General features: G+C 36.1%; 1 protein-coding gene across 2 annotated transcripts in view; it reads left to right on the top strand.

Annotated features, from left to right (window-relative positions):
- KCNN2 (potassium calcium-activated channel subfamily N member 2) overlaps nt 1–16,037 on the top strand; it is a 103,701-nt gene that overhangs the window by 49,976 nt on the left and 37,688 nt on the right. For both annotated transcript variants that reach the window (XM_030257479.4, XM_072922339.1), the window contains 2 exons: nt 9,659–9,769; nt 12,226–12,353. In XM_030257479.4, the coding sequence (XP_030113339.3) occupies nt 9,659–9,769; nt 12,226–12,353 (239 nt within the window). The remainder of the gene's footprint in view (nt 1–9,658; nt 9,770–12,225; nt 12,354–16,037) is intronic.

Genomic DNA, 16,037 nt, shown 5'->3' with positions numbered 1-16,037 from the left:
ACCTATGGCATCTTCGGCGTGCCCTGCAGCTTGTCAGTGTGCTGCGTTTGCATGTGTTTTATGCCTACTGAAGCTGCTGTGCCTGGTTGTCAGTGCCCACCCAGAAGATCTCTCAGATGCTCATCAGCAATGTGATCTCAGCTACAGGTGGAACACTTTCCTTGTATGGTTTCTAAGTGGAACTGCTTGTGTAAGGCAGCACTTCTACTTTCTTAATGGCTGTTTGCATCTAGGGCCTTGGAATGGTTTGCAAGATTTTCCCTGCTTTATAAGGAGATTAATGAAGTTAGCAAAAATTTAAAGATGGTCTGTAGAATTGGTAAGGAGGAGTGTGAGAAAATATGAAAATATGCATACTTATGGATTGTGAGATGGAAAACTTTTCCAGACCTTTGTAAGCTTCTGCAGGTGTGCAAGATAAAACAATGACAATCAGTTCTTCTGACTGCAAATACAAGGACCTGTTACAAGTATTCTAAGGTTTTGTTTTTTTTTTTCCTTTTAGATCCAGCATTATGTGGTGAGGTGTGCATTTATTGTATGATGCAAAGTTTATGATGCAGAATCTTCCTGCAAAGCCATCCACCAACAGTTAGAAGCAGGCATGTAGGCCAAACCTGTGTTGCTAGAAATAAAATTGCTGAATTGCAATTGTCCTGTCACTGGATGCAGTTTGTTGGGTATAGCTTGATGAATTTGGCTTTAAATGAAATAGATGTTATTTCAAGTGTCTGCTTTGCTAATGTGGAAATTTTACTTCTCTTGTTGAAATGAACTTCAAAGAGATTGTTAGGCCTAGGAAAGAACCAAATAAATAAGGGAAGTTTCTTAAATGTATACAATAGCTGTGGACAAGATTCAAGCTTTTCCTTGCGAAAATTTTAAGTGGCATCTTTTAGCTACAGTATTGAAGATCACTCATGTAGATGAAGTAGTCTTTTTAGAGTAGTTGCAATGAAGTCAGTGTGTACAATCTGGCTTTAGGGACAATAGTTTTTATTAGTTTCAAATGGTGAATAAAGAATGAATAAGATCTCCTTTTAAATCTTCTCATGCTGAAGGTTTTAATGTCCTTTGGAAGTCTGCATTTACTTCTAAGCAATCACAGTTTCTTTGCCATGAATCTTGAAAAAAGTGATGAGGATGAGGTGTTTCTGCTATAAGAACAGAGAACTCTTCATCTAAGACTTAATTGTGATGTATGTGCAAATGGTAATTGTAGACAGCCTGGTCTTACCAAAAAATACAGAGAATTGTCTAAAATAGGAACAGGCACCTAGAGTAGCAGTTTCTAACTGTCTTATTTTTTATTGGTAGCAAAATCTGAACTGTATTATTTTTGAAATTTAATAGTTGCTAGATTGTAAGAAAAAAGAGGTAAAAACAAGTAGATTCTAACTGCATAGTTAACATTGTCTGCATGTCTTCTGGGATGAGTCCTTAAAAAGAGAAAAATAAGGTAAACTTACGTAAATAAGGTAAAATATGGAATTTATTTTATAGAACTTCATGTATAATGTACAAAAAGGTCATAAGTTATTGTGCATAATAATGTCTAAAATGTGTGATTTTATGAAAACTTCTGTTCACATTGTTTAATTGTGTAGTGTGTCAGAGAAACATAATGAGTTATAAAATACAGAAATGTATTTTGAATTACACTCTAAAGGTTGAAAAGGTATGATCAATTCAAGTTAAAGCACTGTGGTGCATCATTCTGTGGATAAGAAGATATCTCAAACATCTGGAACACTGCTCAGTTTTTACTTCTCTGAGAAAATATGAAAAGCTTTTAGTGTGAATTGGTAGCATCTTGGGTCCATATCTCAGATATATGCTAGAATATAATGCGGTAGATTCTGATAATTTAGTAATAAATATAAGTGGCATCAGGATTTAGAACAGACTGTGTTTGTTCTTTCTATCATAGTACAACCTAAGTAGACAATGTATTGAGCAGAAATTTTATATGGAGAAGACAGTTAATGATACCTGCATTCTTAGAGGTATAGTTATTAAAGGTTCGGCTGCGGAGAAATTTGTCAGCTCCTCTACTATTGTTGTTCCAGCACAACAAATTGCAAAAATGGTAACTTTTGTAGGGAATAAAGGTCGTTTGGGATTATTTTATTTCTGTGCCTTAGTGGTATGAAATTTTTAGCTGAAGTAAAGAATCATAAATTATCAAATTCAAGTTGAGAAGCTTTAAATCGTGATCCCTGAAGTGGTGGTTGAGAGGGCTTTAATCTGAAAGGTGACACAATGACAAAAATTCTACTCCATTTGAGTAAAGAACACCTCTTGAAAGGTTTTACCAGCTTTCAAAACTAGAAAAATTAAGGTAAAAAAACTTCTTCAGAAGGTCTTTAGTCTGTACCAGTAGAGCAGGGAAGTTTTTGAAGTGTCAGAGGACACAGGAACTTTTCCCCACTAAGGTCTAGTTATGGATGCATTTCAGTAAATTTAAAGGCAATTAGTTCCTGGCTGGAATGAGAAGCAGTTGTCTCATGCTGCTGTTGTTTACATAGGTATGACTAGAGCTGATGACTGTTGCAGCAAAACTTCTTTGATCTGAGAAAATATAATTTCATTTGCAATAACCTTAGCTTTAATACAACAGTTTTTATATACTTTTACACATATTCTTATGAAATGTTTGTATTTACAACACAGGTGAGGAACAAGAACATAACTGATAGCTTTCATCCTGAATTATTAAAGTGATGTTTCCGTCAGCCTTACAGGCTGTTAAGCCTGCTCATTTAAGGAAATCATACTTCAACCCTTGCTCAGCAAGAAGTTTTTTATGCATTTTGGGATAAACTGTCCAGGGGTGTTTTAGCTGTTATGACCGCTGAAGGTTTACCAGAAGCCTAGTCATCAGGGCATATTCAATTGTCAGGGTTCTCTGACAGTCTACAGTCATTAACACTACATTCATTAACACTACAGTCATTGTATTCCACATTCAAAGAGATTGTTTCTACATGTTCCCCTGAAGAAGAGATGTTGTCTTCATGTTATAAATAATTATGTCCTGTGCTGTCCCACATGTCTCTCCTAGTACTCAGCTTTCATTTCTCAAGAAGTTTAATTCACCCTTTCTTATGACTACCCATTCTATGTGTGGCACTATTTAATCAATGTCACACTTATACATAACATTTTAATGGTCTTCATAGTTTTTATTTTCACAACATTGCTAAAAACCTTATGACTTAATTAGAAGTAAACAAACCTGCTCATCTACTCTTATATAGATCAGAAATTTAAATGTTGCAATGAAATTCTAAATGTGATGCAGAAAAACTCCACTGAAGACAATAGTAGCCAGGCAAATATTGAATACATGAAAGTATAAATAATGCAAAGGTTTTTTAGATCACCCTTTGGTGAGATAGAATAGCTGTTGTCCTATTACTCATTATAAAATGAGTAGTAAAATCAGTCTTGCAAGGTTATGCATTCTTCCCAATAAACAGTAACAAATGCAAACCCACATTTACACTGCACCATTTCCCTAGCCTCTGTCTGTATTGTTTTGGAGAGGTTTTTTTTTTACTTCAAGCAACATTTTAATTTTTTTTTCCCCTTCCCTGGTGGTCATGTATGTCCACCTTTGAGAGAGCCAAATGAACAAAATGCCTGTTTAAATTCTTACAGGATTTTCATTTTATGCAGAGCAGCAGGAGGAATGTTGTGCCTTTTCTGGTGCAGAGCTAAATTTCCCACCAGAACCATATGTCTGCAAAGCGCACCTTCTCTCTCCCTCAGTGGATCCCAAGAGAAGTGAGCAAGAAATGTGGCAACTGCCTTCTTTCAGCTACAGGCAAGTATAGCAGGACATTTTTGTGACACCTATACCACTTAAGATTGCACTTCACTTCCAGTCCAGTAAACCAAAGATGCCAGGTGACTTTCAACAAAGACACTGATAAACAGTGTTGCTTCCCTTCTCACCAACAGCACCCTCCAGGTAGTTGCAGGAGTGACTCAATAGTCTTGTAAAGGTATTTCGAAACCTTATCAAAAAAAGTACCAAGTGACAATGCCTGAGGCATTTACTTAGAGCACTACAGGGTTTCTCTACTGACCAAATGCTGCTTTCAGTTCTAACTGAAGATGCAGCCAGTGCTAAGCTTTATTTGCCTTAGATAAACCCTTGGTTGAAGAGTTGAAAGCACTTCTCTGGCTGTGAGTAAAACTGGGCCTTGACAAGAATGTTATGTGTACATGCTAGGCTGCACTTGAAGTCTGAACCCTGCAGTTTTGCAATTACTGTCTTGCGGCAGTGTGAACCTTCAGTCTTAGCCCTTGTGAGTGGTAGTAAAGGCATGGTCTTAATCCAGATTCCATAGCCACATTTTCGTTGTGTGCTGTGGGAAACACCAGCTTTTCCCCTCCAGCTGCCATGGCTGTGTCAGATGTGGTTTACTGTAATGTAAAATCCCCTGTAGTAACTTTTAGTTCATTGGCTTTGATATGGTGATTCTGCTGATATAAGCAGAAACCTCAGTGTTGATTGCAAAAGTGAAGAGGATAGAGAATTGTGATTGGACTGCAAAAGGCATCTCAGCTGGCATGTAGTAAGTATATTGATGAGTAACTTTCACAAGGAAGAAAAACAGAAAGTCAGGTCTAGTATGATGTACGTGCTATAACTGGGTAATACAGACCTACTGCCTTTATTAATTCTTATTTATATTCCTGTAGACTTTCAGGACTCTTAATCCTATTGATACCAGTACTGTATAAAGAGAATAGAAATACATGGTCCAAATTACTGATGGGTGTAGCATTTCCATAGAGCAAAAAGAATGAGAAACAAGGAGGAATTATGTAGGATCAGTAGAAGTGATTTTGGCATACCAGAATCTGACGTACCTTCACTGGTTTTGCTAGGCTTTGTAGTAAGTAAAATCCTACACAAAGAAGGGCAAGAATTTAAAAGAAAACTATATTTTAGATTTATATGTTTCTAGGGAGCTTTTACTAAGTAAATAGGTGATGCAAAGAATCTTGTCTGAAAGGTCTTGCTAGAGCTGAAATCGATGAGAAGTCATAAAATACTGCAACTGAGGGCAAATGCTCTATATACAATGCCCTGGAGAAGAAACTACATCAACACATAGCAGAGTAACATTTTAAGAATGACAGGCAAAGAAAACAACCATTGCAGCAATCTTGGATGTGTCTAAGACATAGTTTTCTTTGTTAAAGCAGTTGAAAGGAGGCTTGCAATAATTCAGAAGTAAGTGCCAAGAGAGAGACTGTGCGGAAAATGTGGAAAGTTGTAATTTATGATGCCTGAAAGTAAAGTCAAAGACAACACCAAGTAATAGTTATGCTTTTGTCTGAGGGTCATGCTTAAGCTAAATTCATGTCATATTCAGTTGCTAAATTTGAAGTATAATTTAAAATACAATTAATTTCATGTTTGTTCTCTTTTCAAATAGCATAGGCTTGACATTAATGCCTGATGACATTATTTTATCCCACTCGACTGAATCCATCCTTCCATTCATTTTTTTAAGGTGTATCAGTCATCATTTAGGCTTCTGTAACAGAGAAAATTATTATCCTACTAGTGTTTAAAAACTGCCTAACCATATTTGAGTAAAATACCAACATTTACTTCCACTTACATTTCTATCAGGGAAACTCACTTTGTATTCTAGGCACCAAAGAGGACTAGAGGGGAGAATGGCTTTCACAGACTTGCGACCTGCATGAGCATTTGAGCTTTAGGTGTCGGTCTTTGTCCTTAACAGGAATAGTGTATTTAGAATTAAAGACAAAAAGAATGTCCTCAAGTTGCTTGCAGTCACATCAAATTGTTTTCATAAGGGACAACAGCTAAAATAGATTGACAGTAGAGGCAAGTTCTTTCCTGTGTAAATGGTTGTGAAACTTATGCTAGAGGTTGTGCTGCTCATAAATGCAAATACTACATCACCATCAGAGATCCGATGTCACTGTAAAGTCCAGAGTTTTTTGTTCAGCTGGAAGATTGTGAATATTTTCAGTTCAGACTTCTTGCTTTATTGTAGACAAATATGCTACACATCATATCAAGTAAGAAATGCTGTATGTTCAGGATGAAATTCATGTGCTTCATCTTCTGATCCTTGCAAACAGGAAATAGGCATTAGTCGGCTCATCCGCAGAGTCCTAATCTTGCCTATTCTTCTATCTGTGATCTTTAAGAGCTTCTCATGCTTTAGTAGATAATTTCATTCAGCTTGTACATGTTTTCTGGAAAAATGACGAGCTCAGGTACCAGAATCACCTTTTAAAATGGGTGGTTGCTGGCAAATACTTGATCACAGAGTACTTGAACACCATCAAATTAATGAATGGTTAATTCTGTTATTACCTGTTTCCACTAAGTAGAGCAGATGGACAATGTAGTCAAACCTTAGCCTTGGTTTGATCAATTTGCTTACATTGCATGTGTTGTAATAATTTCTGCCCTAAGTGTCCTTGAAATTAGGCTGTTTACCAAGCCAATATACACTGCGATAACTCTGTAAAGCAGGAGATGGTCAGGCAGCTGATTAAGGAGTGTGAATTCCAGATAGAATTTATTAATGCTTTGATACCTGAAAATATATATGGTCCTGCCTTTTTAATTTTCTTCATCTTACATCTAATTCTTCTGAGCAAGAGCTTGAAGCAATGATTTATATTATTATTTACTTCAAATGATCTTGAAAATTAGTGCAGTAATCAAACATAAGACTTTGTAGAATTTTATTCTCTAGAAAACCTGTCCTGCAGTTGAAATAATTATTGGTTCTTTTACTTAGTTTGAGTAATTTTAATAAATAAGTAGCTGATGCATTGCATAGTACTGATATGACAAACTGGGCGCTGGGCATATAAGCTGACTTACTGATTTTCCTATGAATCCAGCATATTCAAAAAACATGGCAAGTATCATGCACACAATGCTACCATTTTTAAAGCAACTGTATTTCCTCCATTTAATTTCTGCAATTTTTAATAATTCTTACTCTCATTTTTAAGGATGCAGAGCTCTTTAGAGGAGCCATGTAATACTGCAGGTTGGTGTAACATTAATCAGCATCATGCAGTTTAAGTGCAATTTTAGTCATTGTTGTAAGCTGCTATGAGTGATTATTTTTCCTTCACAGTAATGTGAAATGTAAACATGCAGGTAGTATAATACTTCCTACTTCTGGAGAAACTCTAGAAGAAGAACTCATGTTCATGTCCTGAGATGCCCTAATATGCCACAAAACCAAGAATTTTAAACTGACTTTAGAATACTTTGCCATCACAATAAGCTGTTCTGGAGATGAGGAAGATAACATAGAAGTGGTTGTCACTGCTCACCAGTGACAGTATGGTGAAACTGCAGGCAGTATATTTTATGTGTGACATAAAACTCCTACTTTTGACAGCATTTGGCCCTTACAGCTGCTGTGCCACATTGAAAAAGCATGGGACTCAATCACAAAGGCTGGAATGATTTTGCCTCTTTTGTCTACCTTTTTGAGGGGGATTGGGAAAGGACCATCTAGTATTTCTCTCCCCCAGGAGAGAAATTAAACAGGTGTTTTGTGCCAGTGGGTTCTAATTAATAAGCTCATTTCCATTCCAACTTTCTTGCTGTGAGCAGGCAGAACTCTGGTTGTGTCATTAAATCAACATCTTGCCCTGGTTTTCCTGATATGACTGAACCAAAAGATGTCTGCTTTTATATTCATTTCCTTGTTTTACATGGGGTTATTTATTAATTTATTTGCCTACAGAGAAGTCTTCTGCATATTAGCATTTCCCTTGACAGGAAGAAGACCTAAAGAGCACTGTCTGTTTTCTGGGAAGGTAGGATGTGTTAGAGCATCTTCTACCATGTCCTCTTCTCAGTTGAGGCTCAATGGGCTTCTGAAGTGTTTAGCCTTAAGCTGTGTGGGCTGTATTCTTTCTTTTAGACTGTTAATGGAGTCTAGAGAAGCAGAAGAACTTTTAGGACCATTTTGACTCATGGAGGGAGCAAAAGTTCAAGTAAATTCTTTTTGACGTCTATTGTCACAAGACTGAACAGAGAGTTAGAGAAAAACAAAGGCTTAGTACCGAGGACAAGAAAGAAGCAGGAAATGAAACAAAATTATGAGGGACTCATTTGAAGGAATGCTGAGAGCTGTTGAGGTTGGAAGATGAGAATTAATTGGAGAAAATGAGAAGATAATTGGATGAACTTTCTGGAACAGTCTACCAGGGAAATGGAGAAATTATTAATTGAAGTCTTTCACTGAATTAATTGCATGCCTCAGTAAGTACATAGAGAGACAAGATCCAGTTTTTTAAGGACTCTGTGTGGAAAAGGGGTTTCCAATGAGTTAATTTATTTTGCACTCTCTATGTTTTTATTAATGGATTTTGTATTTTGAAAACTAAATTCTGAGATTTCTTCTGAATTTTCTGGAGAGGGTAAGGTAGTTATTGATGTGGGGGACAGAGAAAAAGTTTATGGGAGAAATACAGAATGACTAGAAGAAAGCTCTGTGAATCAAAACATGCTACGCTTAAATGAGAAGCAAGGAGAGATTGCTTTATATTGAATAGTAACTAAAAGACGTGAATAAGAGCTAGATTGGAATAAACCTGCAAGTTAAATGTAGCCTCATATATTTAATGAGATATTTATGCTTTTTTTTAAAAAAGAAGCTGTAAAAATTTGTTTATTAAAACAAAATATTCAGGCAGCACAATTTATAAATAGTGTAAAGTAAATGATACTCTCAATGTATAAAATTGACACTGTTTATTACCTGGCATATTTTAGCCTCCTTTCTCTTTCAGCTGCCCCATAAATAAGCATTTGAATTTGTGATGCTGATAAAGCCACTGTCATTCCAAAGAGACAGGCACCTTCTGGAATTTGGCTGTTGTGCACATGCATGTCCACGTGTATATATGCATGTGCATATATATACACAGCATGAATGAGAAAATTGTTATTTCCTCTGTCCAAGTTTTGAAGATATGGTCCTGTGTATGTGTTCTATTTTATATGGTAATAAGATAAGCAGCAATAATATTGGAAAAGATCACTGAAGGATTCAGAACAATGTGAAAATATCTAAAGTGAGTAAATACTAATTTTACTATTATTTTTAGGCCCTGCAGATAATCCTAAGAAACTTTTCTTTTTTGTATGTCTGTGCTAAATACTAATCTAATCTTATTTCCTCTTTAGTAGTCATTGTAACCTTGAGAAAATTTTTAGGAACAGGGTATTCTGTTACTGGGATTAAAAAATTGTTTTTATCACCCCCTTTGTTTATGCATTACAAATGGGATATGCTCAAATTTTCACCCTCTGTGGGAAAAAAAAAAAAAACAAACCAACAAAACAAACAAAACAAACCAACCAAAAAAAACCCAACAGAACTTTTAAATCATTCTGCTCACTAATTATTTTTTATTTTGGTGCCTTAATAATTTACCAGCCTGTAAGTACTGACTTGTAGTAATGCTCTGAAATGAAACAGCTGTAGCGTGTTCACTGTATTTACCTGGGATGAATCACTTGATGCCTTCCACACTTCTACAGGAAAGGAGAAACTTCCTCTAAAAACTATGCAAAATGCAGTAGTAACATCTTGGGCATTTGTTTTATTGTTTTCAGGGTGCTGGGTGCACTGCACTGGTGGTAGCTGTGGTGGCAAGGAAGTTAGAACTTACCAAAGCTGAGAAACATGTGCATAATTTCATGATGGACACCCAGCTAACTAAAAGAGTAAGTCACATTTTATATTTACAGCTGAAAAGGAATACTGTGTATTAATTTATTTCTGCATTTCTTTTTAAGTAGTCTCCTGATTGGTATCCTTGCTGAACTTTATCATGGGTATTATTTTGAAAGATTAGAAATTGGATGCCTTGAGTTTTTCTTTAAATCGAGGGCAACTGCAAGTTGTCAGCAAATTTTAGTATTTGTATAGAATATTGTATAGAGGGCCCTTGTACCTGAAAGGTATTTGGTGTGAATGAGTTAAGTAGCAGTTAAGCGCTGTAAAACTAAACTATAGTATTAAACCAAAAGCTTTTGTGTGGTATATGCAAATATATTTTTTGTAGCTAAAATAGCTGAAATGATAGATAAAACCAAAAATTTCAAGCTATGAGAGATGTTCTTAAGAAAATAACGTATATTTTCATATGTTGACAACATATGAACAGTAGCAGTGAGGCAGTCTTTCAACTTCTTTTTGTACATAACACATGGTTTATTTAGTGGTACACAGTACTGAAGGACTGAAAGATATTTGTATATTATTTTTAGAAGAACCTATTTTTTCTCAAAATAAGAATCATTGATATTTGTAAAAATATTTTAAATGAAAGAAAATGCAGCAAACAAGGCAATACAAATCCTTTGCTGAATAAAACAGGTCAGTGTTGAGGGAACAAAAAAATGAGTAGTAGCTGTACAGTCCACTCAACTCGTTCAGTCTTCATTACTGAGAAGAGCCAATGTGGAGACAAAGGTCACAATAATCACAACTCAGCAGACCTCAGCCGAGTATCTCCTTACTGGTGGGTGCAGAGGGATGTCAGTGCCTGAGATGGAGACAGTAGTTCTGCTCCAGGTGAGGAGGAGGGTGTCTGCCCCAGCACTGGTCCATGCAGCACTGCAGCACTGCACTGCCATGGGACTTGTGCTGCAGAGAGCCCTGTCCTATCTCTTCATGCTGTGTTTCTCAGAGCACTACTCTGGCTGTGCTAGTTCTCAGTTCTGTGCTGCTTACCACTAACAGCCTGTATCTCCTCTAAGGAGTCACAGTGGGGAAAGACTATGGATGATTGGGAAGACAGGTCTTATATAGGTATAAAGGGTGACAAGGTGTCTTTCTGAGCTTGTTGATTTACATTCCTACTGGAGTCAGTTAAGGTGTTCATACTAGACCAAAGAAAACAATTTTTCCCTTCCTAACACAGTTAGTTTTCTAGTGTTATCTGATATCTGAGGCCAGAATGTATCTCAGAGATTGGCCAGATTTTTAGTCTAGTCTTTATTTATGCATTTTGAAGTTTACTTTGTTCATCTATTCTTCATATGAATCTCAATGTTAATCTAATACTTTATCCAGGTGGTGCTTTCAGAGCTTTAAACTTGTGAAACTCAAAGCATGTGAAAAGTGAGCCAAACAAAAAATTCAGAATGTACATCAGATCACAAATCATGCAGATGCTGGGAGCTTTCCTCATAGCCTGATGGTAGCCATACCTTGTGGAAGTGCAAGGGCTATTTAGGGATTGTGAGGAGGTCTTTAAACCATGGTTGTGCTTTCAGTAAAGACAGGAGAAGGTTCTCCAGCACTTACAGGTGCAAGGTAGGGGGGCCTGTTCCTGGGCCAAGCTATTGCATGACATTCCTGCAATGTCTAAGCCATTGACTTAGCTCTGACACTGCAGTTACTGGCATGATGTAAAGCTGGAGGGAGAGAAAATAAAGGTGAATAATTAGGACAATTTTTATTTCCAAGTAACCTAGTCATTCAGCCGCTACTCAATATTACATTCAAATTATTTGTATGTTTTTAAGCATTCTTGAAAATTTTGGAGGGCTTAATAAGAGAACTATAGGTACTCTTAGCATCTTATTGAAAGCCAGATTTAAAAAAAAAAAGTCAAAGCACTTTTTAAATAGAATTCTGCCCACATTAATTGACAACATATTTTTTCATCTTCTTGGAGAATGTTAAAAAAGAAACAAGTATAAAAACTAAATGCCACCAGGGGAAAAAAAAAAAACAAAACAGCTCTGGAATTTTAAAAGACCATTAATGCTAAGAGAATTAAGAAGTGATAACAATAGAACAAGAAAGAGAGAAATATTATGGTCCTATTGAATACACTTAATTAACATACAGATAATGCAATAGTATTTTCTCACTGTAATTTATATTGCCATAAACACCAAACAGTTCCAACTCTTTGAAGAGGGAAAATTATTCCTGGATGCAAAAATACTTGATCTGAACATCACATCTATATAATAAAGGAAACTACTCAGCAGTCCCCGTAATCCAGTTGTTGCTTTCTTCCCTCAGTGCTGCAGCTTCTTGAGGTACCCACTTCCTACAGTTAAGACAGTATTTCAAAAGCTTTAGGAAGAGCTAATAACAGAAAAGTGAAAACATAAGATTATTCTACTTTTGTCAGCCTCTTTTTTTTTCTTTTATTAAACAGGTGAAAAATGCAGCGGCCAATGTACTCAGGGAAACATGGTTAATTTATAAAAACACAAAGCTGGTTAAAAAAATAGACCATGCAAAAGTAAGGAAACATCAACGCAAATTCTTGCAAGCTATTCATCAGTAAGTACTATTTTGCTTACTTTTTCCTCCCAAGGTGTTTTCGCTGTTAGTTTCCTTCTCTCTCAGTCACTCTTAATCCCATCCTGCCCCCTCTCTCCTCTCCCCTCACTATGCCCTTTCCTTCATAGAAGATTGTTCTGGAGTTTTATTTTCTTTCAGAGTAAGACAAAAATAACCATTTACCGTATTATCTGTTTACAATAAAATAAAAAGGTACACTGGCAAGTTATGTCCATATAAACTGGTCAATATTTTTTTGACTTTTCCTATGCTTCTTGAATTATCAATTTTTTTTTGTTCTATGCCACTGAGACCATCCTTTGTTTTTGTGCATTTTCTTCCAGGTAGAAAGATGCGAGCTACAATAGACAGAGGGAAAATTAAAAAAAAAACAAAAAAACCCAACATTTTCTTTGTAGTAGATGTTTTAATATTTTAAAATCAGAATGATGTTGATAGAAGAGAGTATGTATGAAGTGTTTGATGAAAAGAATATTCATCAAGTATCATTTCATAGCCCACCAGCATTTAGTTGCCTCTCTCCACTGCATATTCTCAGTGCACAAGATCAAATGTTGGTATGTCAGCTATAACCCCTGCCATCTCTTCTAGAAAATGGGACTGTATGCCAATAGTTGAGACCATTGAGCACCTCTGGCATTATTCAAATGAGTTCTCCTCTACTTGAGAGTCTGAAAACAAGCCTGAGACCTAAAACTGGTAGTAGGATTAAGCTGTGCTATGGTATTGCCAAACTACAAGTATTTCTCTAAAATTTGCAGTATGTATTTGTCATAAAGCACATCCAAATGAGAAGAATTGCACAATGGTTACTATTCTTGAACTACATGAGAGGGAAAAAAAAACTCAGGAACCTTTTTGTCCTCAGGAACCAGAATTCTTTTGAGGAATGGTCAGTCAGTGCTTGTCTGTTCTATTTGTTATCCCTATTCAGCCTGAGGCAGCCATTTGTATAGCCTATGAAGATAGTTCTCATGAGTTACAGGGAAGAAGTAGATGAATTAAGTTTAATTTCAAACTGATGGTTTCATAACCATCAGTTATAGTGTAGGCCTGTGCCTGAGACAACCAGTGAAGAGCTGTGAGGGAAGCATCTATGATGAAAAGAACATCTATGTAGCATCTTACAGGAAAGACAGGAAGGACAGTCCAGATTTACTCATTTTCTATTAGCAAATTTACACTAACAATCTTTCTCTCTTTCATAATTTTAAAGTAGTAAGTAGCTAACCTTAAGCTGTGAAGTACACTGTAAACCTTGATTACTGTATTATGTTTAGCAAACTTGCAAATTTAAATGTTACTGTGTCATTGTGGAGATACTTAGAGGAATAAAAAGACAACAGAAGTTGAGGCATTTTTATGTGACTATAAAAAGTATATTTGTATATAGTCATTTAGACATCCCGCTTAGCTTAAAGGATTGGGAGGTGGAGGGGAGTGGAAGGGTTCTGGGAAGAGGATAGCATGTCATGTGCATCTTTGCTGGACTTGAATCCTTGATTGCAAAGGTTGTGCCTTAATATTTTAACTTTACTGTTGATTTTGTGTGTGTGTTTGTGTGTCTTTGTGTGTATGAGCACATATGTTCAGAAAAGAATCTATAAAGCACAGCAGGCTCGATCTCCAGCTTTTTTTATCACTCAAGCTCAGAAGAACTTTTCAGGGTGTAAAGGGTGTTCTGCACCTCCCTTAAAAATTAATTAATCAGGTGGAGGGAAAAAGGTGGCATCAGTAATTTTTTCCTAGGTGTGACAGCTAGGTTGCACAACTATCTTAATAATTTCTCTCTTTTACCACTTTGCACTACAGCCCCAAAACTTTTCAGGAAAGCAAACAAAAGAGAATTTTTCCAATATGCTGAAGATACAACATGAAAAAATATTGCACTAGCAATTTGCTTTCTTCTTGTAGCTGATTAGACAGATACAAATTAATTTTTCGTCCCTTTGCATCTTTGCACTTTTTCTCAAGTGACTTATGGTTTTCCATCTTTCCGGAGTCTTAAGTTTTGTTTGGTCCCTCTCCTTCACCTTCCAACCATTTCATTGGACACAAAAATAAAAAGAGTGGCAATTCAGGGCCAATTTCATAAAAGAAACCAGACTTTATCATGATGATAGTCATGGTCACAGCTCTGAAATGTGTTCAGCTGGTCTAGGTGTTCTGCTTCTCATGCACATTAGATAAGATGAAGGTAAAAATCATAAAAAGGCATGTTATGTATTGTATGAATAAGAAAATCTACGGATGATAGTTAATGGGAAGGCTTGAAGGTACTGCAGATTCCTTCATAATGAATGTGAGTTAGACTCCTCCTCAGGCAGCTACTGATCAAAAGTAGCAACTCCCTAGGACTTTTCACCTGCTGAATCGAGCCCACTGTGCTCATTGGGTTGTTTTAGTATATTTTACACTTTGTTTTCTTTTGTTTTGTCTTTTTTTCCACAAAATGAAAATAGAGCTCGGAAGTAAGTTGTACAAGCTGTTCCTTTTTAAACTTGCAGAATTTACCACTCTCTGCATGCAAAAAATAGAGTTTTTATTTGTGAACTTCAGTGGTCTGATTGTTGCCATGGAAATGCGATCCAGAATCATGATCTTTTTCTGTGATAAGTGAAGTTCATAAAATCAAAATTTTATCTTAATGAATTATACTAAGAAAGTCTGTTGGTTTTCTTTAAATCCGGCTGCTGCAGCTAAAGACTTGCCATATCTTTACATTCTTACAGCTTGTGGTAGGTGTTGACTTGGTTACTATGAAGAATTACCATGTTAGTGTCAACTGGTACTTGTAGTACTACAATAATAATGAACTTCCTGGAATTTAAAATTAAAGTCCTGATTGTCAAACAGATGACTCAGTGAATCTTAAGAAAAGCAGAAAGCACATATTCTGCAAATTATTTGAGAGAATGGTCATCAAAACACTGGGGTTTTCTTTCTCCAGTGAAATAATTTCCTTTGAATAATTATTCTGTTCTGACACTGTGATTATATAATTCTGTACCTTGGAGACTCCTATATATTTTTTGCTTTAGAAAACTCCACCTTGTAGCCTCTGAAAATACCATTCATACCATCTGCATCTATGCTGTGCTCTGAAAGAAGCTTCCAGGGAAAGAAGAGCATATGGCATTCCAGTAACAACCTCCTGGAATGCCAGTTTTATGTGATCAGTTAATTTCTACCTTAACATAGTTATTTCCATTTATTTTTTAAAGATATTTTTAAATGATACTTCACTCTCCACAACTTACTTTCTCATACCGGTTAGATTAGATATGAAAGGAATTGCTTGTAAACTAAAGACATGAAATAAAATTTATGGTTTTGGACTACCTTCAAGGTTTTCTTTAAACTAGCTTTCTAAGTAGTAACCTCACTGAGAAATGGGCAGAGAATGCATTAGCAACCCACGTGTCACAAAATGCAGCCATACTTACTTCCATTTGACAGCTAACCAAATTGTAACTTTGGTTGGCCCTTGGCAGACCGGTAGACTGAAGTGGTGCCTTATCACACATTGTATATAAATTGATACCTTGGTTTTGCAAACCCTGCTCTAGAACACCCAGAAAAGCCATTGAAAGTCCAGGTATGGATCTATTATGAGATGTTGAACAAATGAACTAAGGGAAAAATTGCCTATTTGTGAAAATC

This window comes from Taeniopygia guttata, chromosome Z (assembly GCF_048771995.1).
Source record: "Taeniopygia guttata chromosome Z, bTaeGut7.mat, whole genome shotgun sequence".
NCBI classification, from domain to species: domain Eukaryota; kingdom Metazoa; phylum Chordata; class Aves; order Passeriformes; family Estrildidae; genus Taeniopygia; species Taeniopygia guttata.
The sequence above is the reverse complement of the archived record's forward strand: the minus strand, read 5'-3'. Positions and strand labels throughout refer to the sequence as shown.